Source organism: Dermacentor variabilis, chromosome 7 (assembly GCF_050947875.1).
Source record: "Dermacentor variabilis isolate Ectoservices chromosome 7, ASM5094787v1, whole genome shotgun sequence".
NCBI classification, from domain to species: Eukaryota; Metazoa; Arthropoda; class Arachnida; order Ixodida; family Ixodidae; genus Dermacentor; species Dermacentor variabilis.
In genome coordinates, this window is record NC_134574.1 from 148,183,090 (window position 1) to 148,208,104 (window position 25,015).

General features: G+C 43.7%; 1 protein-coding gene across 4 annotated transcripts in view; it reads left to right on the top strand.

Annotated features, from left to right (window-relative positions):
* kst (spectrin beta chain, non-erythrocytic 5 kst) overlaps positions 1-25,015 on the top strand; it is a 223,525-nt gene that overhangs the window by 177,963 nt on the left and 20,547 nt on the right. For all 4 annotated transcript variants that reach the window (XM_075699633.1, XM_075699636.1, XM_075699634.1 and 1 more), the window contains exons 44-66: positions 353-502; positions 1,138-1,242; positions 2,139-2,233; positions 3,122-3,302; positions 4,551-4,628; positions 5,938-6,129; positions 7,124-7,207; positions 8,457-8,575; positions 9,737-9,851; positions 11,120-11,233; positions 11,709-11,830; positions 12,913-12,973; positions 13,710-13,811; positions 15,138-15,404; positions 15,925-16,188; positions 16,919-17,203; positions 17,459-17,584; positions 17,997-18,127; positions 19,343-19,529; positions 22,105-22,305; positions 23,472-23,567; positions 24,225-24,359; positions 24,640-24,822. In XM_075699633.1, the coding sequence (XP_075555748.1) occupies positions 353-502; positions 1,138-1,242; positions 2,139-2,233; positions 3,122-3,302; positions 4,551-4,628; positions 5,938-6,129; positions 7,124-7,207; positions 8,457-8,575; positions 9,737-9,851; positions 11,120-11,233; positions 11,709-11,830; positions 12,913-12,973; positions 13,710-13,811; positions 15,138-15,404; positions 15,925-16,188; positions 16,919-17,203; positions 17,459-17,584; positions 17,997-18,127; positions 19,343-19,529; positions 22,105-22,305; positions 23,472-23,567; positions 24,225-24,359; positions 24,640-24,822 (3,393 nt within the window). The remainder of the gene's footprint in view (positions 1-352; positions 503-1,137; positions 1,243-2,138; positions 2,234-3,121; positions 3,303-4,550; positions 4,629-5,937; positions 6,130-7,123; positions 7,208-8,456; positions 8,576-9,736; positions 9,852-11,119; positions 11,234-11,708; positions 11,831-12,912; positions 12,974-13,709; positions 13,812-15,137; positions 15,405-15,924; positions 16,189-16,918; positions 17,204-17,458; positions 17,585-17,996; positions 18,128-19,342; positions 19,530-22,104; positions 22,306-23,471; positions 23,568-24,224; positions 24,360-24,639; positions 24,823-25,015) is intronic.

The following is a 25,015-nucleotide window of genomic DNA, read 5'->3' on the forward strand; positions in this document are numbered from 1 at the left end:
CCTTTTGTGCGCTAAAGGCTTCAGTCATGCCACACCAACATGCCCAAACAGCCGTGTTGGTTCAGACGTTGTATCAGACAATCACTAGTATAGTCTCTTCTTGCATCATCGTGTCATGCCTTATCATGCCCCTTGAGCCATGCAATGTCACTAACTAAACAAACAAGCTACTGCTGTGGATGGGCGGAGGACCAGATGGCGTGATGAGATTAGGAAACTTGCAAGCATAGAGGGTGAGTCAGCTAACAAAAGATCAGGATTATTGGCAGTTGCTTGGAGTGGCTTTTGTCGTGCAATGGGACATGAAAGGTGACGTTAACGAAGGTGACGATAAATGGCTTACCTTGTGCAGATCCAGGAGCGTCTGTCGCAGCTGCTGCAGGCACGTGACGACCTGCACCTGGCCTGGCAGCACAAGAAGGTCTACCTGGACCAGCTGCTAGACCTTCACTTCTTCCTTCGGGACGCCAAGCAGCTCGACACCCTCAGCGCCCAGCAAGAGGTCAGCTCGTGTTTTCTGCAAGCTCGTCTTCATGTTTTTTTGGTAGAAAATTTCTTGCTAGCAATTTTGTCAAAGCCCTTTTTTAAGCTGCACTGATGCTGCCTCACATTGTATTGTGAAAACATAGCAGTAGACCTGAAGACTTCTTTGTTTTAAAGCTTTGCCAAAGTCTTTTTGTGCTATGGTGGCAATCCTTGGAGGCTTGTCAAAACTTGTCACCATAGCCGACAGGACTTTTTTTTTGTATTAAATGCGACAGTTTACAGAGTCTTGGATCATGCTAAAATTTGCCTGGTACTTAGTGAACTTGTAAGATAGACAGCCGAATAAAGATTTCATAGCAAACATAGAATTGATATAAACTGGTAGCAAGTAATGAAGCTATGTGAACAATATCTGGAAAGTCATGTGTGTTTGCGAAATGACGACACAAAATGCTGAGTTCATAAACCTTAAAGAAATGTACAGTATAAGAATGTAAGAAAGAAGCACGACAGAATAGTAATTCAGGACACTAGAACATGTGGTTAGATCAACTCTTTACCAGCGATATGTTCCATGCAGATTTGAAATTCCTTGTCATTGTAATAATTAGAAGGTTTGCAAGTTTTCTGATGAAACTAAATGCCACGCAGGTTTACTTGTCGGGCACCGAGGTCGGAACAACCGTCGAGGAGGTCGACGCCAACGTGAAGAAACACGAGGCATTCGAAAAACTCATGGCCACCCAAGATGAAAAGGTAATGCTGACTCTTTCATTTTATCATATTATAATGGCAGCGCAGCACAAACAACAACATGAAAGGAAATGGTGTGGACACTTTGTCCCCTGCTGCTTCGTTGATTGAATTAGTGTGAATAAGTGGTGTCGAAGCAGATCTTGAGAAGTCAGAGTTGCACAAGAACACGAACATTGACCAGATAAGAAAACTAGTGAGTTTATAGAGATTTCAAAGAAATTGATCTCCCCGCTTGGGCACTTATTTGGAATGACTCATTCGTAAATTTATGGCAAATGTGTTGACTCATGCCTGTCCACTGAGATTTCTGATGTTGAATGTGATATCTGATGCGGTTTTTAACACTGAGAAGGAACTCCTTTGTTGCACATTCTAGCTTATTCCCGGTGTCATAAGCTCGAACTGGTGCAGTCCGAAACTAATAAAAAAGATTTTATGTGCATGGCCGTAGTGGTTGCAAACCTGTGATTGCTTGAGAAACAGTTGAAATGCTCATTTAGGCAACGTGTCGTTTACTCTGACGAATAGCTGCTACAGGCGGCTACGAATAGTAAATCAAAGTTACCAAGTTTGGATATCATTTGCCATCTGGCGACATATGTTTAACTAAAGAGCTTCATCAGCCTCTGTCAGAACACATGTACTTCTTCTGTTAAATTTTTAGCGCAAAGAAACGCATGCACTGTGTCCTGTGTGCCTTCTCTCATGTCGTGCATTTCTTTGCGCTAAAAATTTAACATGCAATACCAACTAGCCCACAAATCTGTTTTGTTATACTTTTTCTGATTCTATTTGTTCGTTTCTTTTTCTGTCCTTTTCTCTCTCTCTCTCTCTCTCTCTTTTTTGTGATGAATGCGCAATTTTTTATCATTTCTGTCTCGTCTTTGCCCACTCAGCTTCAGACATTGGAACAATGTGGAGCCAAACTCGTTCAGCAGAACCACTTCGAGAGTGGAACCATTCGCAAGAGGATGGAGGAAGTTGCGGCCAGGTCAGTGACCTGCTGTCCTTTGGCCACTGTAATGCCAGTGCTGCACGTTATTGCAATGGCGTTCACGAGCGAACATGCAGATTAGCAAGTTGACAAACGAATTGGTATGAAATGCTTAGAACATTGTGTTAACGTATCCGAGTTCATAGCTGACCGGGCTAAATATAACGAGCAACACTGCAGCAAAAAAATGAAAGCATAGCATTTCACAGTGAAAAATTTATATAGCGGACCGTGCTAGCAACTTTACATCGTATTAAACTTAAGAACAATACTTTCCAGACAGTATGCATGCCTTTGTGGATTGCATAACACAATACTTTTACGTAATATTAGTCTGGAGTGTATTCCAAATTTCCTAAACAGGCATGTAGATAATAAATGAAACTGCAATAACCTTTGCACTAACATTACTGATGCATCAGTCGCACTAATCTTGCTTCCATATATCGAGTAAAAATTCCAATCATAGTTCTAAGGATAATCTCTTACTTTGTTTATATAGCAGCTAATAAGGAAACACCGTATTGCTGCTAATGACCCTCCGCCACTTCAATATTCCTGGGCACATGTAAACACGTAAACATTGAAAACACGTAAAAAGAAGCGACAAAAAGGAAGATGTAAGAAACAATATCATATGGTTTTGTTCATTGCAGTAGGTGAGAACATACCCCAACTTTGTTGTCTAGTAACAGACTTAAACAAAACTTGTATGAGCATTCGGCTTACTACTAGCCTCTGGCTGCAACTCCATACAAAAGATCAGTACATGTATGAGCATTAGACCTACTACTAGCCTCAGGCTGCAACTCCAAAAGTTCCTTGTACGTCCTTGTATTACTTTTTGGAGGTCAGTAAGTTCACTTTCAATGGACGTCAATGCAGGCGTGCCCACGTGAAGCAGCTCAGCGCAGCCAAGCGTCAGAAGCTCGCCGAGGGACTCCTGCTGGCCCAGTTCCGTCGGGATGCCGCCGAGGCCGAGGCCTGGGTCGCTTCAAGGCGCAAGCAGCTGGAGGCGCAGGAGACATCCCTGTCTGCCGACACGCCTGTTTCTCTCGAAGAGAAGGCAAGTCGCCGGCCTGTTCTGTCCTTTAAGAGAATGTCCTTGATTTCTCTGGGTGATTTGACTTCGCGCAGTGAAGGTGCCGTTAGTTTTACTAAGTCACAGGAGAGCTAGCTGAGAAAGCTATTCTTACCATGCCAATTTAAGCATGGAATGCATCTTTCATTACAAGTAGCATGCATAGAACTCATGATGCACAGTGTAGTAAAAGCACAGCCATAAGCTTACTTGAAAGTAAGCTTTCTATCAGTTTTCTTGTTGTTGTTATTATTTACATAAAGTCTACTGCTGGGCCATAAAAGTGAGCCTAAGCAGGAGGGGCAGTGGTTACATTAGCCCAGAATCGGCTTGGCACAAAATTGAGTTTGAAATTGCATGGAAATTTAACACATTAGAAAGAAAATTTAGGGAAATGGGAATGTGAACCATGAGCAAAGGTATTGATGGAAGGCAAGAATCATTTAGTGGCTTAATGAGTTAACCAGACTCGGTGTAGCACATTGGTAGATCGAGTTGTTTGTTGTGCAATGGCAGAAGGAATATTTTTATGAGAGAGTTGGTCTTGGCATCGTAAAGGGCTGCTATGGAGAGTGATCATTTGTAGTCCGTTTCCGAACAGTGGTTTTAAGGTACAACTCCCAACTCTTGTTTGGGCTGGCCTGTCCACTATAGGTTGACCCCCACCAGAGATCAGAGATTGGAGAATTCGAGTAAAAAGTTGGGATACAAGTTGCACACAAACTTTACTTTGAGGTGCGACATCACAGCAGTAAAACATTTTGCCTATGTATAGCTTTACAGCATTGCAAAACCTATTGCCACGAAGCAACATTTAAAGGCAATATTTATTCATTTTTCCGTAAAGCCACATTTGAAAGATTAATTTTTGTTGCCATGAAGCGGCACCGAAAGTGAAATTCGCATACAAAGGTGCCGCGCACTTTGTGTGAAGCGCAACCACATTTAAGCAGGAAGTAGTTGTGAAAGTGGCCTCAACTTGAGCGCATTTAAGAAAATATTGTTCCTGAAGCTTTGCTTTGTGCCGAGAATTGTTTTGTGTCTCCTAACAGTAACAGCAACATTGTTGCATGGGGCAATCTGTGCTAATAATTTGCATGAGCTTTCAGTTTTTTTATTTCTTTTCTTATAATTGGAAGTGTAGTTTAAATATGGTAGTGAGCCATATATACTCGAAAATGTGGTAATCACTCTGGCCCACCCTCACTAATGCCCTATTTTCCGTATATCCAGGTGAAGCAGCTGCAGAAGCACCAGGCCTTCCAGGCAGAATTGGCTGCTCACGAGGGCAACATCGCCGCCATCAAACAGGTGAGCGGGATCGTCAAGCCCTTTGTAGCTGAGGAATCCTCACGTTTTCGTGGCGGAATAGAAACGCACTGGCCACGCATGTTACCGTGTTTACCCCCTCCCCTCCCCTGCATTCTCAAATGTTTCTCCGGAAAGTTGAGGGTAATTCCAGCGATCTGCAAAAGTGGTCGCTGCACTTTGAGGACACTGCTGCGTGATTCCCAAGATAAAGCTTTGTAGTCAGGCATTTATACTGTGTCGGTCGAAGCCGCTGGAGAGGCGTTCTCCTTCTCAAACAACTTTTCGTCACATAAATCACTGAGTGGTGGGCTTGTCGTGCTGGACTCTGGTGTCGAGGAAGAGCTTTAAGTCGACGTCCATTTGTAAATGCGAGGATTAATGTGGTTTACTTCGTTACAACAAGGTAGTGTCTGACTCAAAATAACTTTGTTATATCCAATATTCCTTATAAACGTATGTTAGTTACATGCTGACATTGGGAGAAACATTTTACATTTACTTCGTCATATCCGTGTTCATTACCTCAAGGTTTGACTGTATTTCTTGACTGAGTGAACACCAGACATTTTTGAGCTGACTTGCCTGCCTTGTCTATCGCGTGGATACTTGTCTGTGTTAGTGCTATTATTAATAAGTATGCACTGACCATTCATTCGTACCTACTTCTAATAAACCAATTACTTTTAGTTTTTGGGTTGTGAGAAAAAGGATGAGGCTTTTTTTTTGTAAGCATAGAAGTGCGCTTATGGACACATTGAAGAACAACAAAGAGGGAATGTTCATTTAAGCTAGATTGTCGAAGTTACACTTCCGAGTCAGTCTTATCATGAGCGGAGGCTTCGTTAGCCCTAAAACAAGCCAGAATGGAAGGCCAAATGCCACCTTGGAAGTTTCTGCGTTAGCTACCCACGGCATCATGGACTTTGTCTGTGTTTGTTTAGAAGTGGTAAATTTTTTATCAGTAAACAAGGATTATATCGTATTCTGAATGAGCCAAGGAATCAACATAGCAAGCTTCTGTGCTTTGAAATGTGTGACATCACAATCTCATATCGACATGGGATTTAGGTGTGAAACTTAGGGAAGTGCAATTTAGGCCTTCTTTTTCCTCACCAGTAGACTGCCTTTTTTTCCACCAAATAAATGGAGAGACTTGAAAAAGACGCTCTAAATTTATGTAGTGTCACTCTTTCATGCCGTGGTTACATTCTCCAGTAGCCGGTGCTTAATTTCACAGCAAGTCACGTTACTGAGAACCAACTATCTCGCTAGTTAACGAGGGTGCTCCTTTTTCTGTTGTCCTCCGCAGAAAGGAGAGCTGCTGCTGAGCAAAAAGCACCCAGCGTCAGGCGAGGTGCGCGAACAGCTGTCGCGGCTGCTCCAGCTCTGGGAGGAGCTGCTGGATGCCCTCCACCGCCGAGGTCGCGGACTCGAGGAGGCCCAGGACATGCTCGACTTCGAGAGCCAGGTCGACAAGGTCGAAGCTTGGATTCGAGACAAGGTGCGTGTGCGTGTGTGGCTGTGCTGAAGCCAGATTTGTTCATCGACATGAGCGGCGTCGTATCCAAAAGTGTCCGTGAATCTTAGGAAGAGGCTTTTTTCTCTTGTGGGATTTTGGCTGTTCCAAGAGTAATTAAGGATGATGGGAAGGCCTGAACTTTGTTGTACCTTGTGCGAACGATACCTGCGTGTACACCAGTGTGGACTTACAAGACCTGATGGACTTTGCCCCCGAATGTGCTACACTTGTGGTGTCACTGGAGGTGTGGGGCACTTTCTGCTGGACAGACTGTCCACTGTTGAGTGACAATGACAAGCTTTGCTGGAAATACTTCATGAGTGCAGCGTGCGCATGTGCTGTACAGTGCCAAGCTGGTAGTGTTTCCTTGCTTTTCATGAATGCACAATGACTCTGGGACTTTTATTAAGAACGCAGGATGTGCTGATGTCATGTGCCAACTTGAAGCACAGGCTCTGAACAGTGGTCTCCTGGTGTAATGAATTTTGATAGCGAAACCCTACGACTGCTGGCACTACAAGTGCCCTACGTTAAGTACCCTTGGCCACATGATGCAATCTGTACACAGCATCGAATGTAACACATTTATCCATTATGCCCTATAGCAAGCTTTAATTTGCAGTATGCCCGATTGCACACTTAACGAATTTTACTCTGCTAAAACATAGCATACCGTCATCTTACTGTCATCTGGTGCTCTTCGGCTCTACAGGCCCTTGTACTTTAAGCACTACCCATCGGTCAAATAAGAATGTTTGAGATGACATTGATCTTGTTGGTCAGTAAAAGGAACAAAAAGGACAATAGGAGGCTCTGGCGAAGACACCCTGTGATCGCATTAATTTTTTTCTTGTGTTGGGAATCATAAGGCAGAAAGCATAGCGAACCAATCCAAATCTCTCTTGTCTGTCGAAATGAACTTGTAGCCTGTCTGCTTTGAACTACTCTGTAACATGGCGTGCTACATTTTTATCAGGAGCTCATGGTCCAAGCTGGAGACACCGGAGAAGACTACGAGCACTGCCAAGCACTGCAGCGAAAGCTGGACGACGTTGATTCGGTAAGTGCGCGTGTGTACCCATCGCAATTGTTTGTCGTGAGCACTGCTAGCACATTATTTATAGTCAACTGAATGCAATTCAGTTTTATTTTTATTCTTTTATATATCATTAATAGATTTTGATTGGCTAGGAGATGTTGCGTCAGGAGACTGCTGTAGCGATGAAAGCTTCTAGCAACTTTGACGTGGTGCGTACTTTCGGTGAACCGTGATAGCAATGACACTACAAAGGAAAGTGCATGAAACGTCAGCAGTTAAACGGGTTGGACTGGTGAAGGCATATTTGGGGGAACTTGTACTTAACAGCTTCTTTACACAAGCACATAGAGGTATGTTTCGTGTTTTGGCAAATATGAATTCTATAGAAGTTAATAAGATAAAGTGTATGAATAATATATAAGCAGGCTTTCAAGAAAACTAGGAGGTTGTGCACGTGAGGATCACTCACTCTCAGGAGAAGCATTTTATCAGTATTCAAGGTCCCAATACGGTTTAATTTTAAGGATGGCATGAAGGCATACATAGGCTCCTTTTTTTTTCATTATGTGGAACCCATTGAGCAGAAAATATGCCAATGTTTTGTTGAATGGAAACTAATGCAATAGCTCACCTCAGCAATAGCCCTTCGAGGTTGCTGTATGTTGATATAAATAAATAAAGTTAATATTAGATAGTAGAATAGAGACACTCAGACAGACAGAAGACAAAAGGCTTATTTTCACTGATTCTCATTTATACTACTGCTATGTGACATGTTCAATTAAGAAAGTGAATTGAACATTGTGTTCGGTTCACTTGAACAAGTGTGTTCTATGTACTGAGATGTTTAAATGTGCTGAATTAATAAGTGTTTTACTTCCAAGAGTGGGTGGCCCTGTACACCCTATGACTGTGTCCTTTCGCCAACATTTCTGCAGAGTTTATTTATAAATCTATTTATTTTTTGCTTGTCATGAGACCTTAGTCATAGTCTACATGGAGCTCTAAGCACTCCTGTTGCTTGACTCGCGTCAGCATCCGTTATTCATATAAGTCACCGCACTGTCATGCTTACTGCACAAGATTTATGCAAAACTTGTTCTCGTGAATGTTCGCTTAGAACAACAGTAACATGCAATGTGATTTGCGGGAGTTACGATTCTTTTCCCTTTCGTGCGGCACGTAATTCACGTCGCCTTTCTTGTTTATTGAGTCTGTCGTTGAACTGTCTTTTGTGAAGGTCTCCCCAAAACTTTGTTATTACTTGCAGGACATGAGAGTGGATGACGGTCGCATCAAGAACATCAACGCCCTCGCTGACAAGCTTATCAAGGAGGGTAGGCCCAACACCCGCGCAGTGCAGCAGCGCAGAGAAAAACTAAACCGCAAGTAAGAAGCCTTGCAAGTCGCATTTTTTTTCACCACGTGTGTGCGTGGCTGCAAGCCTTGTTTTCAAGACAGAGATAGATTGTTCATTACTTCCTCTAAACACTAGGGGTCGTGTTCTGTGACAATTCTTTTCATTTTTTATGCATTTCATTATTTATTTAGGTAATCAATGACACAGTCTAAAACATTGTAATTGCAATGTAATTGCACTTGCGGTGCTCCTGAGTAAGGCAGTTGTTGAGTAATACAATTGCAGCGTAATACTATTGGGTGATACATTTGAGTTGTTGAGCAGCACAGTTGCGGTTTGTTGCAGTTTAAATGCAATTGCGATTGAATACCCTTGAGTTATGCATTCGAGCTTGTGGGTTGCACAACTCTTATCTATTGCAATGACATTGCAGTTTCAATGTAATATCCGGGAGTGATACACAGTTGAGTTATTCTGTAACACAATTGCAATTCATTGTAATTATGGTGTAATCTTCATGAGTACTAATGCAATTTAGTTTGTGAGCAACACAAATGCAATTCGCTACACTTGCAATTGAGACGTTATACACCTGAAATGACTGCGAGGAAGGGGCACCAAGGGGCCTGATTTTCCATAGCACAACCGTATGAAGCCAAGGAAAGCACAGGGGAAGTTATTTGTCAATTTAGTTGAAGTGTAGAGACGATAAATTAAAGGAAAATGAAAGTGGACGAAAAAACAAGTTTGGCAACAGTGGGAGGCAGATTCGCAACTTTTGCATCATGTAAAGGTTGTGGGTTCATTACCTGTTGGTTGTTATGCTCCTGAGTAACAAGAGTTCTTGAGCACAATAGCAATACATTGCAACTTCAATTCAATTGCAGCTGCAACAGTTATGGTTATCATGGTATGGATAAACAAAAGTGCTAGCCACTGCGAAAGCAGCAAGGAAATGGCATTGCTATCGTGTTTGGCAGCCATATTTCTTGCCTTGTCGCTCAATCTTGCTTACATTGGCAGATCAGATAGAAATAAGTTTAATGATAACTGGAGAGGTAAATGGCAGGCCAATAGCTTCAGAAACGCATGCCAGTATCATTGCTAGCATCGTCTCACTGAAACGTTATGTCTCAGTGAGGCATTTCGCTTGTTTATGATTTGGACATATCGCTGCTTTTTTACTTCAGATGGAAGGCCCTACAAGGAGCGCTGGAGGCCTACCGTGCCAAATTGGCTGCTGCCCTCGAGGTGCATGCCTTCAAGCGCGACATCGACGACACCGTTGACCGCATCAATGAGAAGGTATATTTATTTGTTCCCACTGCCTTTAAGGTCTAGAAGATGTTATAGGAGGGAACAGAGCTAGCTTGTTAATACAATGGTAAACAAAGCACATTAGTAATAAGTACTTAAAAAAAATGTCCTTCATTAGCATAGTCAAGTGCAACATCCCAATTTTGTTGTTTTATTACAGGGGCCACAGATCTTTCTTTAAATATACCGATTTAATTTACTGTATAGTCATTTAATGTACAGTTAAATCTTGATATAATGAAGTCGGTAAAATCGACAACCTGCTTAGTTATATTGAAGTTTCGTTGTATTGAAATTCGACCTTTTATGCAAATAAGTACAGTTGCTGATGGATTTCTTTTACACGGAAGGGGGCAGCAAGATTTTCCGAACTATCAGGCAATCTGAAAAGCAATTTTTACGGGAAGAAAAAAATTAATTTTGTTGAATTTGAGAGCCGGCGACAAATGATATGGCTTCGTGCCGTGTCGACGATATGTTCACTTCGGCGGCACGAAGCGAAGCCAGCCACGTCTTCGTGCCCACTCCACCCCCTCAATGGGACAATGCAATCATGAAAAGTGGCGGCCGTAGGGAGTGGATGCCTTGTCTGCCACTCATTTCAACGTGTGTCTGAAACTCGAGATTACACAACCTCCAGTACTAAACGTGCGATCACCTCTAAAACAGGGTGCGCGGGCTGCACATGTGTTCAGCCACGCTGACACCCATGCGCACCACAGCTGCGCTAGCAAAGGGGACACGCACCAACTTGCTCCCCACTTCCTACTCATCCTGGTGTTAACAGCGTAAAGCTTAGAAAGGACACATGGAAAACCAACAAACCCAAGCTGCTATTCTTCCTACTCATGTTGACTCGTGTGATTTTTTTATGCTAAAGGCACTAGGTTGTTTGCAGTAACATACAGCAATCAAGAAAAAATATCAAAGTATTTTGATGGCCACTATGGCGATGCAGGTGGGCAGGCGACTGCGTTCGTTACTGATTCTCTGCAAAAAAAGACATGGAAAGCAAATCAATCTAAGAAAAATATAACAAATAGTTTACGCTAGCAATCAGTGCGAGATGAATTTCACCTTTAGTGAGAAAGCACGCCATCCTTTAGCTCGCAGTTGTGGCGGTAGAATCTGTGAAAAGAAGTCAAGCATGAAAATTCTCCGAAGTGTTCTTGGGTGCTGCAAATCAATGACCACTTGCACGATTGATCCAAAGAAGCCCACTCGTTTCTTACGCTGTGGATTCGGCTTCATTCTAGGCTATTGTTATGACTACGAAAGAGGAAAGCAAGAGCCTGCGTGCTGTCGAGTCCCTCCAGCGAAGACAAGATGCAGTGGAACGCGAGATGACCACCATTGACGCCAAACTCAGGGTCAGTTTCTTCATATTTTGTTTTGTTTTGTTTATTGTCAAGATTTTGTGTTCCCCGATCAATTGGCAAAGCTTCTGCACCAAGTTGCGAGACTAGCAATTCTGTGCTACTAGACTATCAAGCAACCAAGTTTCAAGTTTAAAGCACTGTAACGCGCCTCTTTTGTCGGCGGACCTGTTGGCGTATCTTTCTGTGTAAAGTTCACGATAAATTTCACTGTGGGTCTAAGCCTGTGTAGAGTCTTGTGTTTGGTACAAGTTGTGGTCTTGGAATGTGTAAAGGAGCATGCTTCACAGACAGTTTCTTGTGGGATATGTAAAAATGTGCTTTTGCTAGAGCCATCATTGCAAGAGCAATGCCAAATTCTCTCTGGTACCTGCTTATTCAGGATCTTATGACAGTCGTCACGGAACTTTCCAATTTTGCCTCACAACTGAATGTTTTGAAGTTTTCTCTTGTGCGTCTTCCATTGTAGGACCACGAGCAGGACTGCGAGCGGCTGATGAAGAAACACGGGGAGCTGGCCTCTCCCATCCGAGCCAAGGTCGTCGAGGTCCAAGAGAACTGGAAGCGGCTGATGGGTCTCTGCAACAACAGGTGAGTCGGCAAGTTTCTACATACAGCGAATTATTATAGCAAAGTTGCATGGGACATGAAAATAACCTCATTATACTGTCCATTGCCAATATAATGTAGTAAACCTAAGATATTTCTCTCTAATATCAGCATGTAACGAATATATGCTAATAATGAATATCAGATATAATGGAGGCATTATATGTCAGATGTGAATTCATTACAACAAGGTGTGAGTGTATCCAATATTTGTTATAGGCACATACAGTAGAAATTCGTTGATACGATCCCGTTTCGTACGATTTCCTGGCACCAACATTTCATATTTACTTTGTTATATCAGATAATTTGTTACATTTGTGTTCTGTATACCGAGGTACGACTGTACTGTGCCTACAGAGCTTAAGTACAACTTGTGATAAGCTGTAGCAAACGAAAACAGCTCAGTTAGGGATGACATTCCTTGGTACTGTGAGTCGAATTTTCAAAAGAGGGCCTCATCGTCATATTTACCTGCACTTTCAGTGCAACACTCTGTGAAAATCACTTCTTGTGAGAAGTTCTTGTATTGAGGTTGGCCTTTAATTTATATGATTTCATGGTTAACTTCAGTGTATGGTTTTGTTATTAACTTCTGCGGAATACCTCGTTACACAGCTGTACCTTGGTTCAGTAGGCAAATGTCTGTTCCACTTGGGAAAATTTACCTCATCTGCAATTTTATCGAAGATACAGACATTGAGGGGAGGCATAGGGAATCACTACTTGTGGAAGGTTGTGAACAGACTCTCTTGTTTTGTCTTTGTGGGTAGTCTTAAGGCGCGACCTAAGATTGAATAAAATATTTTTCAGTGTTAAGTTTCACAAACATAAGACTGCATTGTAGTGTGATATCACTTACTGAATACTCGTTCAATTACTTTGATTGGTATTGGCAAGGGGTTTCAAGACGCCACTAAGTTTCAAGTGAACCTCGTGAGGTTGTCTACTAGAAAAAGAAATAATTTATGGTAGGATGTCCTAGATCATCTTAATTAGCATAACGACAGTTGTACAACAGTTTTATTTCCTTCATATTTTTTTTCCATTCTCTCATTGCCCAGGAAGCAAACCCTTGCTGGTGCTTACCAGCTGCACAAGTTTCTCACGGAGTTGAAGGGTCTGGTGAGTTTTTCTTTTACCTTTCGCTAAATCCTTCCCCCCTTTCTTTCACATTGTGTTTGTCATTTTCTCTTTATTAAGTTAACTACACACAGAAGGGTATCCCACTTAATGTGCTGGCATGTTATGAGCAAGTCTCATTGCTTACATTTCTGTAAGCAATGAAGGACCACTTTTGAGTGCTTCATTCGCATTACCTTGAACTCCAAGTGAACACACATTTCACGTTTCAGCCAAGTCAAATTGAATCTAATAGAGTCCAAAACGCAGTTATGGCTCATTTGATTAATATGTATCCATAACTGGCCATATATTTGTATAGTCTTAAGACATGGACGTGAACAGAAACAGATATATAACTTGCTATGGAGTTGCGTTTGATGTGATCGTCGATGTATACAGCCCTTTGAGTAGACATTTTTTGACTATTAATGACTATTTTGACTTTTAGTGCCTCGTGAATGCCCCCACCCTACACGCTCACCCTTCGTAAGCCATCTTCAGCTACATTCTTGTACCCTCTGGAAATCAAAAAAGTTAGAATTAACTGAAATGCCCGCTTGACTTGTTCAAACTAAGCCACTTCATGCACACTAACACTGCAGTGGACCAGGTAAAGGTCTGAAATTCATTTATTCAACCGTAATTTTGAATGATCCAAGTTTTAAATCTCACGAGTCTACTGTAACACTGCTTCAGATTCTGTTTCTGCTGATCATGTTGTGTTGTGCACTTGCAGGAGGCCTGGGTGAACGACCTGATAGAGCGGATGAACTCGGGTGGCCTGGGCACCAACATGCAAGAGGCCGAGAGCCTGCTGGAATTTCACCAGGAGTGCAAGGTACGGATCCGGTTACGCGTTGCGCGGTTGTTGGACTCGCATGGCCATGTCGCAGTTGTGCAGTGGAAGCTCTGTCAAATTTTGCATTACAGCCTAGAAAGGCTTCTCGCTGGTGTAGGCGGGATGTTACATTGACTTTCATGCCTTTTGTGCCAGAAAAACGTGACAGGAAAAGAGACGGCACATGCCGTCCAAGCTGTCATGACAAATTGTGTTTTGCGGCATAAGAAGCACGACTGTGCCTCAAAAACATGAATGTCAGTGTTTCCATTACATGTCATTGTTTCTCGCGAAGTTTAGCATTTAGTTGGGGCGCATTTGATTTCAAGTACATTTAAGTGCGACTCAAAGTGTGACATGTCTATTAAAGACCGCCGTAATGTCAGAAAAAGTCCAGTGTCAACAAAATGGCAGTTTTAGAGTGCTGAAATTTTGTAGGAAGTTCCTGTAAAGCTTTCAGCACACTTTGAAACTGCATGCTCAATAAATAATGCTTTTTTTTTAAGAGCACATGATCTTTTTTTAGGGCAGGAGAGTTTCTAATGCTTGACCTGCAGGCCATAACCAGCCCACACAAGTTTTCTGTAAGCTGAATTCACTGAGTAAATCCACTGCTGTGAAAAAAAGAAAAATGCCTGTGGAATCTTTTGAGGTTGCCAGTAAGCATTTGTTGTCTAGAACATGTGTGCTGTGGTGTTCTGCTACACAACACAAGGTTGAGGGTTCAATTCTCAGCTACCATGGCAACATTCTAAGCAGGACAGAATGCAAGAACGTTTGTGTTAGATCCAGGCGAATGTTAAAAGAGGTTAAAATTAATCCAGAGCCATCCATTATGGTATCCGTTGCTCTAGGACCGCGAGTTGCTCTAAGACGTTACGCTATGCGTTTTGATTTGCTTTAGAACGCGTGCCAGTGGCCTCTTTTCATAATTGTAAAGCTGGCTTTTCCATAAGGCAGTTTGCCCAACTAATGGAGGCAAAGTCATTTTCACAAACGGCATGTACAAGCTCAGTTTACTTGTATCTTATGACGTGAAAAAATGTAGACATGGTCCTCGTTATGACAACATGCGCGAGTGACAAGCACAAATGCATGTGCGGTTAGGGCTTTGCATTCATTTAAACGACGATTGGCACCACCATTAGTTGGGCAAATGAACAGTGCAGACAAGCCCACTTGCAAACTTTGAAAAGAGGTATGCTGTATAGAATGAATGAGAACCTGTATTGTGAGCCTTTGCAAGTGGTGACAGGTATAAAGCGAGCTTTGGAATGCTAAACTCCTAGGATCCGACAGTTCAAGCTCTGTGCTTGTTCCATGCAGGCGGAGATGGAAGGTCGTCAAGACGCCTTCGAGAGGCTCCACTCGTTTGGCAACATGCTGCAGCGGGACAAGCACCCGGCATCGGACGTCGTGGAGAAGGAGCTGGAACGGCTGGAGGAGCTGCGTCAGTCGCTGCGCCGTGCCTGGGAGGAGCGGGCGGCCATCTTGCGGCAGTGCAAGGACCTGCAGGTGTTCAGGGAGCAGGCGAAGCAGGCCGAGGCATGGCTGTCCAGCAAGGAGGCCGTGCTGAACAATGAGGATCTCGGGGTGAGTTCTGAAGTACTAGACGCGCTTGTTCAACAGATGCCTTTTATGATCTGCAGAGATTTGCTAGAGCTGTACAGCTTTCTTCGCAAGTTTCTTCTGGAGTGTGCGTAAACGAAGTGGCGTGAAATGCTGGCCCGAATTCCACGCCCTGATCGTGCCCCTGTCCTGGCTACACGTCTGAAAATTGCCTTGTCTGCAAACAGCAGCTTTCTGTTCTTTTTCTTTCTTTACGCCAAACAAGTTGCCATGTAGCATAACAAGTTAATCAAATGAAAGGGTCCACGCTCTTCTGTAAAAATTGCATCAGTGGCTTAATAGGATGTATCATTCATAAGCCAGCAAGTGTCAGTTTGATCCGTCCTCTTAGAATCTTGTCCTTTGTAGTTGGGCTGATGCTTGAAGTAAAGGAACTCGAAAACTGACTGGAGCCAGAAGTTTTGTTTTATTTTGTTCTCTGTGTGTGTGTGTGTTTTTCAATGTCTAGAGACATTTGGGATGACCATTATTCTCTGCCGCGCAGGACTCCATGTCAAGCGTAGATGTGCTGACCAAGAAGCACGCGCACTTCGAGCAAACCATGGAGACACAGGGGGAGCGCATCAGCCACATGGAAGAGTTTGCCCGTGCCCTGGTCCAGGACGGCCACTATGACAGCGCTGCCATCCAGGCGCAGTGCGACGCCATCTGTGCGCGCCGCCAACGGCTCCAGGAGAACGCGCAGCTCAAGCGGAGGCGGCTCGCCGAGTCACGACAGTTCCAGCGCTTCCTCCGCAACGTCTATGAGGTGCGTACAGAGGGATGGCGGTTGAATCCAATTGTAGATGATGTGCTCTCACGAATATGATGCAAGCCTTTGTTGTTTTATGTACAGTCAACTTCCTTCAAGACAAGCCAAAGAGATCCTGGAACTCTGATCGTTTTATATATGTGACTCAGCTTTTCCTTATTTTATACCTTTATTCATGACACTACATTTGCCCAGAGGGCATTACCGTAGAGTGGTGAAGTGTGTTTTATAGAAAGGTACAAGAGATCTGGCTGTGAATGAGAAAGGATCAGAAATGTGAATTATGACTCATACTAAGTCTGAAATATCTGGGGGAAGAAAATGCCAACTGCAATGCAATGCAACTCCAAAAGATTCTATGTGTTTAGCTTAGGAGAAAATGTTTCTTTATGGTGTGTTACAACATTATGTAAATGAAACCCACTATAACTTACCGCCTAAATATATATTCTAGGCCATGCTACAGTTATAACAAGGGCTCTTCCATGTTATCCTTTTCTTTTTCTTTCTCCTGTGCATTAAGCTTAGCCACCAGGCACGCAAGCTGCGAAGGGAAGCTAACTGCAGATCTTGAGGTGTAGTTGTTCATTTCCGTCACTGTTGTTTCGTGTTCAAGAGCTACACCAACTCGTCATCTCAACATTCCAGATTTTACCAGTAAATTGAGAGTTCCATGGTGGAAACGCCCTGGGTTCACTCATCGCCGCTATTTCCATAAATCTCGCAGGTGGAAGCATGGCTCAACGAGAAGCTCCAGGTGGCCTGTGACGAGAACTACCGGGATCCGGTGAACCTGCCAAGCAAGACGAAGAAGCACGCCGCTTTCGAGGCCGAAATCTTGGCCCACCGCGGCCGCGTCGAGACCCTCCTCGACGAGGGTCAGCGGCTGGTTGAAGCGGACCACTACGCGTCGGGTCAGATCGAGTCGCGGCTGGAGGCGGTGGAGAGGCTCTGGGCTCAGCTGCTGGAGCAGACGAAGCTGAAGAAGGACCGGCTGCAGGACTCCTATCACGTACGGTTTTGCTTCTATGCGGTCATTTATTGAGCGATATAAAGACGCCAATGCTAAAAGCATTACTCACTCGAGTGTAACAAGGGAATTCCGACGCCACATGCATTCATAGCATGGCCAGGCGCACTCAGCCAGCTACCAATACCTCTATCGCTTTCACTTTTCCATTCAGGCCAAACTGCAACTTCCTTATTCTGTGTTTTTCCAAGTGGAAAGTATTTGTAATGTCACTATTTCATATTTTTTTCTCTCTAGGCACTGTTGTTTAACTGGATGCTCGACGACTTACAAACCTGGATGGACGATGTCGAAACACAGCTGCAGTCTGAAGACCATGGCAAGGACCTGACCTCTGTCCAAAACCTTCTGAAGAAGCAGCAGGTACAGAATATCACTAGTGCCTGCTGTCTGTATGGTTCTGAGTTAATTGGCCCTGTATCATGTTGCATTACTATGGAATGTGTCTCATGTGAAAGATAAGACAGAACTAGCTATTAACCATCGATTATTGTTCTTGTAGAGCACTTTTCACTAACATACGGCACAATCTGTAGCAACTGCTGCACTAGCCAGTAGTGATTATCAGAAGAAAGAGATGCTCAAGACAATTAAGCCAGCATGACTGCCGAGTTAGTATTTGAACGCATTTCAAGAAAGTTAGCGACAGATTTGCTCCACTAGTGCTTGTATGACTGAGCATGCAAGTGTTAAATACTTGTTGTTAAATGCAATTTGTTCTTTTTTCTCTTTTTCTACTGATTCTCATGGAATATTTCTGCTTTCACAACCGAAGCTTCTTGAAACGGACATCACGAACCACGCCGAAATGCTGGAGCAGGTGAAGGACCAGGCTGCCAACTTTCAGAAGAATGACCACTTCCTCAAGAATGAGATTCAGGAGCGGGCCGACAGCATTGTGAAAAGGTAGCCGTGTGCTCGTGAGATGCCATGAGCTGTCATGCTTGTCATTAACCTGAAATGTAGCCTTCATTTTGTTTCTCTGTTAGAAAGACTGACTGTTGAGCTAGTTCTTGCATTCTAACCAAGGTATACTAGTAGCACGGAATGCTGGACACATGAAAACACAAAACAGACAAGAATGGGCACTGGTGTACCACTGCTTGTCCTTGTCTGTTTTATGTTTGTGTTTATATCAGTATTTGACGCTAATGTATCCTAGTTAAGACACTTATGTCTTAGTTTTGATAAACTGTATTAACTATGCTTGTATAGTCCTATCATAAACTTGTAAACACTCTTATACACAGGCTACATTGCTAAATACTCAACCTGATCACATTGACGCAAGAAGTGCCAGCTATACACACGAGTGCCCTGTCCAGAACATAGCTGAATGTTCAGAATTCTGTGTTCACCGTTGCAGTCCCGTTCTAATTAACTGTAAATAATAGAGCCAGGGTGACTTTATTCTTGATTTTCCATTTCTGCTTAGCTCTTTGTTCCATAAAAAACTTGCAAGAAGATGTATTTAATGTGTTGGTATCACCCTTGTGTGCAAAAAACAGGTCGGCACATCTTCTGGTATATCTTTGGTCATGGTAATAAATCTATATATAGGTATTTTAATTGTTGTACTTATTATTTTTGATGCTGTAAAATATCTATCCATAAAAGAGTGTCTGGGTTTGTCACACATATAACAGTATCGCTTACACTGACAGGTGTCTGCTTTTCAGTGCTTTTGGAACTCCCAATGCAACTGATCACTGAAAATTAGCTACTGCTCCACTTTTACTGTATTAAGTATTAGCAGCTTATCGTTTATTTGTATGTTCTTTGGTTGCTATTAAGTGTGCTGTGACTCTTAACCACGGCTGTTACTAAATTAATCCCACCCGCCATGGTGGCTAAGCGACCGAGCCATACTCATCCTGAATACAACAAGGTTGCGGATTTTATTTCTGGCCGCCATGGCCACATTCAAATGGGGGCCGAATGCAAGAATGCTTGTGTATTTAGATCTAGGTGGACATTAAAGAAGCCCAGGTGGTCAAAATTATTTTGGAGAACCCCCACCTTATACAGTGTCTCTCATAGCCTGCGTGTTGTTTCGGGACGGTGAACCCCATAATTTAATTTCATTTAATTTCAACTAAAGTCATACCTCGCCGCGTGCAGGTACACGTCGCTGCACGAGCCGCTCCAGATCCGCCGGGAGAACTTGGAAGAAGCCCTGCAGCTGCAGCAGCTGCTTCGTGACGTGGACGACGAGATGTCGTGGATACGGGAGAAGGAACCGCTGGCCAGCTCGGCCGACCTCGGCACGAGTCTGTCCTCGGTGCAGTCGCTGCAGAAAAAACACCAGGCAAGTAACTGGGGTTTTGCATTCATGTCCCGTTGGCTTGTTGGATCACTGCTTTAAATGGTGTCTTAGCGAGTAATAAGCATTCTAAATGTCAGATGAATTTGCAGCGTTTTGACAGACATAGCAGCATTTATGCGTTTAAGGGGGGACGCGGGTCTTGAAATCGCGAAAAATGGTCAAAAATGGCAATTTTCAAAAATTGCGTTTTTGAAGTCTTTAATGTCCCAACTATGCCTTTACAAAATATTATGGCGCAATTCCTACTCGAAGTATAAAAAAAACGGCAATTTAGAAACGTCGGTGAGCCGAAATTGAACGCCAAGCGCGAACGTTTGCCTCATTTTCAAGCTGCCGTAGCTCCGCGCGACGCGAACCGATCGGCGCCATCTTGGTCACGTTTGAAAGCTGGTTTCCCGCTCTCCATTCTGGCGCCCCTCGGCACGCTGTAGACCCTCGTGCAGCGGAGCGATCGGCACTCTAGGCACCCGTTCTCAAGCGCGAAATCGTCGCGAGACAGCCGCTGATTGGGTGAAACGGGCGCCTCCCCGAGGCGCAGCCCTCTGATTGGCCGTGACGCATGCTTCGCCTACCGCGGCCCCGCGGCCGCGTTGTTCGACTCCTTCACGTCGTCTGCTTTCGCCGGCGCGCACGTCATTTTTCGCATTCCTCTTTGTTTCCTACTATTTTTCCTTCTGCCTTTTTCTTTATCATTCTTGTAAATATTTTGGCTATTGAGTCGCTTCTTTTAACCACGAATTTCTTGCTTTTGCGTGCCTGGTGTCTTTGTTCCGCGTGTCACGATGGCGCGAGACGCGCGCTTGAAAGCAAGCACGCGAAAAGCAGTCGGAAAAAAGAGACGCGCATGGAATAAGAAGAGAGCTACATCGTCTTGAACTACAGCTTCGGTGATGCCGCAAGCTGCTGTGCCCTTGGTGGATGCGGCTGGACTGAGCTCGCCAACAACAGCTTCGCCGGTGGACGCGGCTGGACAGTGCCGATCGGTGTCAACTTCGGTGTTACCGCAAGTCTCTGCAGTGCCGGTGGATGCGCCTGGACTAAGCCCGTCGAAAATGCCAACTTTTGAGACGCTGCAAGTCGCTTCGGATTCCGTGTCGTCGGAAACGGCCGAGCCGGCTGACCTAAGCCTAACGTCGACTTCGGCGTTTCCGCACGCCGCTTCGGTGCCGACGGACGCGGCTAAACCGAGCTCGCGTGCTCAACGCTTCGACACGTTGTTTTGCGCGGAGTGCGCGGGGTGCGAAAAGTACGCAGACAACATTAAAACTTCATTGGCGAAGAAGTCCGCGACTTTCCGCAAGTTCGAGCTAATGAACGTCGGCACAGCAAGTGAAGACGACTTTCTGAGCTTTTTCTTTTTGTCAAGTGCCAATGCAATACAGAGGTTTTCACAATTTTTACATGAACAGATTTCTGTGAGTTTGGTGTTATTGTGTTCAGTAATGACTGGGCTGCATGCTAAAGCATTAAATTTTTCCATGTGATAGGTAAACAAAAGTGGCAGAGTAAGCAAAACTTTGAATGCAATTTTCTCAGCTTTGCTTTTTCGATCAAATGCCTTTGCCTTACAGAAGTTTTCATAATGTTTGCATCAACTGATTTTATTGAATTAGGTATCATTTTTTTCAGTAAAACCTCAGCTACATCCTAAAGCTTTCCATTTTTCATTAAACCCAATAGACTAGCAATTAGGTCAGATGTAAGCTAATTACTCCCGCATTGTTTTTTTCTTCCTACTTTGTTATTCATTCATGACCTATATGATCACTTTTTAAAAATTTCTTTAGCTTTAGGATGTGCAGTGGGCCCTTGGAAATGACAGCTATTCTTTAAAACTAGTTTTTTTAATTAAGAAATTATCATAATGGCCCGTAAGAAAAGACCTATGTGGGATAAATTATTTTGCTATATCTTCATTTCTAGATGAGATATATAAAATCTGAATATATATTTGGGATCAGCATTCAAAGATATATCTGCATGCCAGTTTTCAGGAAGATATGTTAAGAAATAAAAAAAAAGTTTTCAAGACCCTCATCCCCCCTTAACAAAAATTGCGACTCACACCCACGTGGTGCAACAGACGCAAGCAAGTGAATAAACTTGTCCTCTTTTTTTCATTACTTACTGCGCATACTCCCTTAGTAGGTCATTTACACGTCGTTCAGTCTGCCCAATGTGCGCTTTTCCGCATGGCATTGAGATCGAGTAAATAAATCTCCTGCTCCTTCTGACACCAGATGCATGGGCATAATCTTCCGAGTTCTTCCATTGCTGAATAAAACCAGCGACATTTCGTTGTTTCATACTTATACATACTTATCAAACTTGGAAGTGCCCACAGAGACTATTTTTGAAAGCATATAATTTATGGGTTAAGTGCCCCAAAGTTCAAGGACCATTTTTGCACCAATATTGGACAGAAGTGTCGGCCATTAAGGGGCTATAGAGAGTGATCCTACCCAGATTTATATCCAAAAGTGCTTTTTAGTCATTACAGCCATGTAAACTAATTAGTCTTACCTAACAGAGCTATTTTACTTGTGCATTTCGTCAGGGACTGGAAGCAGACATCCAAGCACACGAGCCCCTGGTCGCATCGGTCGGAAGCAAAGGGCGGCAGATGATCCGCAGCGGTCATTTTGCTGCCTCCGAGGTGGAGAAGAGACTGACTGAACTCCAGCTAGCCTGGGGCAGGCTCAAGGATGCAGCCAGTGTCCGAAGGCTGCGCCTGCTTGACGCTTTGGAATCGCACACGGTAAGGCACTTGCGTTAGGCATTGGCTTTCTGGCTGGCCTGATAAGCCTTAGTGATTATTATGGTTAGCTGATGGGCAGCTTATAGAGAACATGGAGACCTTTGGCTGTCCTGATAGGCCTTGGTAGAACTTTGTTTATATGACAGGCAGCTTATGGACAAGTTAAGGGCCTTTGGTTGACCTGGTGTGCCTTGACATATGCTGATGGCCGGCTGATGGTCGGCTTATAGACAACTAATGATATGTTGGCTGCTCGTCAGGGCCTTAATGGATCCTGGTGGCTCCTTGATGGTCAATTTGGACCTCTTGCTGTTGTGCCTTGACATATGCTGATAGCCGGCTGGTGGACAGCCGACAACTAATGATCCTTTGGCTGCCCATCAGGACCTTAATAAACCCTGGTGGCTTGTTTATGGTCAATTTGGGCCTCTGGCTGTCCTCATGGGCACTGAATGTTGATGACAGATGTGGACAATGGATGAACGTTTCGCTGCCCTGGTGTGCCTTGATGGGTCGTGATGGGCAGTTCAACAATTTGTGGCCATTGAGCAGTCCTGAGAGATCTAGAAGAATCTGCATGGGAAGCCCTGTTGGACAGAATAATGGGCATCTAGCTGTCGTGATGGACAGTTTTGAAAGACTTGAGAGCACAATCGTTTAACAATCATGTCGTGCTCTTTATTTTTGAACTGATTACATGTTTCAATTACTTGAAGTACATTTCCATTTTTTTTCTATTGGAGCTTGCAGATCGCCGCATTTTTTATTTTTATTTTCTTATACTGCCTCTGTCACATAGTTTTACATGTAATTACTTGCATTTTTGCTATAACATTATTCTCCAATAAAAATGCCTGTACTCAGCACTAATACTTGGGCCAAGAGAGTTACCTGCAGTATTCTGTAAATAATCACATTGTAGTAAGCAGGTTAATATCAGAAAGTGATATAGCAACAAATGATACTTGACCTTCCTGTTTTATAGGTGGGTATTCGGAAGATATTAGCTGTACACAAAGATATTCTCTTATTATCATGGGGCAAAAAATCTACGTCTAACTTGAAATAATTGATGCGAAATATGTGCTTGTGGAAGTGACACAGCTTTGCGTGGCCTGAGGATATGAGCAGCTCTTCCTCACTGACTGTGTAATGCTGCGTTGCAGTTCTACAGTGAAGCCACTGAGGCCGAGGCCTGGATGGAGGAAAAGTTCCTCGTGGTCAACAGCCCAGACCTTGGAAAGGATGAGGATTCAGTCCTGGTGGGTCCAGTGTTTTCTGTGCAGCTTGTGTTACAGTGGTAATATATTAAGGATCAGACTTTTTCCCACTGCGTACCACATTTTCACGCCTATAACTGATACCAAGAATTTAAAAAGGCCTCGAAGCACTGTTTAAACACTTTTTTTTTAACGTTGGCAGAAGTAAAAAAATATGCATTCGAACTTAAAATAGGCTATTTCAGAAGCACTTTGCAGCAAAAAGTACTTGCATGCGTTCAGCAGAAGCAGAGTTATTGGCAATCAAAGATTGCCTTTGATCCTCTTCGCGGCGCTCTCGCTTCTTCTTCAATGCCTAGTACTGCGAAGGCTATGGCCAAGCGGGGTGGTGTTTACAATGCCTAGCCAATTGAGCATCACCATAGCGTGCAGTTCACATTTGATTTTGGACGTTCATGTAGATGTCACTACTTTCGATTTTCGTGGCCACAATGCGGCGAGCTCGGAAGCTATCTCTCAGCTCACAGCTGAGTTGATGGCGTCTCCACAGGTGTCTCATTACATTGTCTACTACATCACACAGAGTTGTCACATTATGTTCTTGCATATTTTACATTAAGTTTTCATGGAGCTGCACATATGCAAGCTATTGCATTCGGAAAGTCTTTGTTTTGCGTGATCCTTGTTTTGCGTCTGCAGGCACTCACAAAGAAGCTGGATGGAGTCGACCGTGACGTCGATGGCTTCAACGCCAACATCACTCGGCTGATGAAGCAGAGCACGGAGCTGGTGGACCGGGGACACTTCGACAGTGCCAACATCAGCGCTAAAATGGTGCGTGTCTCAGCCATAGGCGCTTCTCTCTCGCCTCACATTCCAGTAATGGTAAAGGAGGATTAGTGTCTAGTCTCTTTTGTGCAACATATCGAAATGCAACATTTATACGAATCAGCACACTTCAATTTTTTTCATGTTGTATTAGCCATTACATGTTATGAGTGCAAAGTAGCCTCAGCTCCAACTGTTGTGCTGCTTCAACTGCTGCCAAAATTTGATTTGGTTTCCCGATTATAACGATACAAATTCTTTCTCTTTGTGCTTGGCGATTGAGCAGAAGGACCTGGAAGAGCTGTACACGAGGTTGAAGAAGCAGATTGCCGAGAGGCGCTGGAAGCTATCCGAGAGCGCCAAGTTCTACACATTCCTGCGGGAGACGGACGAAGTTCTTCACTGGATTCAGACGCAGACAGCCATTGCGGGCTCGGAGGACTACGGAACTGACCTCGAGCGTGTTGAAGTGAGTTAGCAACTAACGAGCACGTTTCTCTTTTTTACTTCCCGTCATCTGAAAACTTGTGCGCTTACCAATAGCCTCGTAAACAAAGGTATGTAATCACAGTACTCTGCCAATATGGGGCCAAAAATTGAAGGTTAGCTAGGGTTTGAGGATTCTAAAAAGGAAGATAAGATCCATAGAAAGATCAACAGAA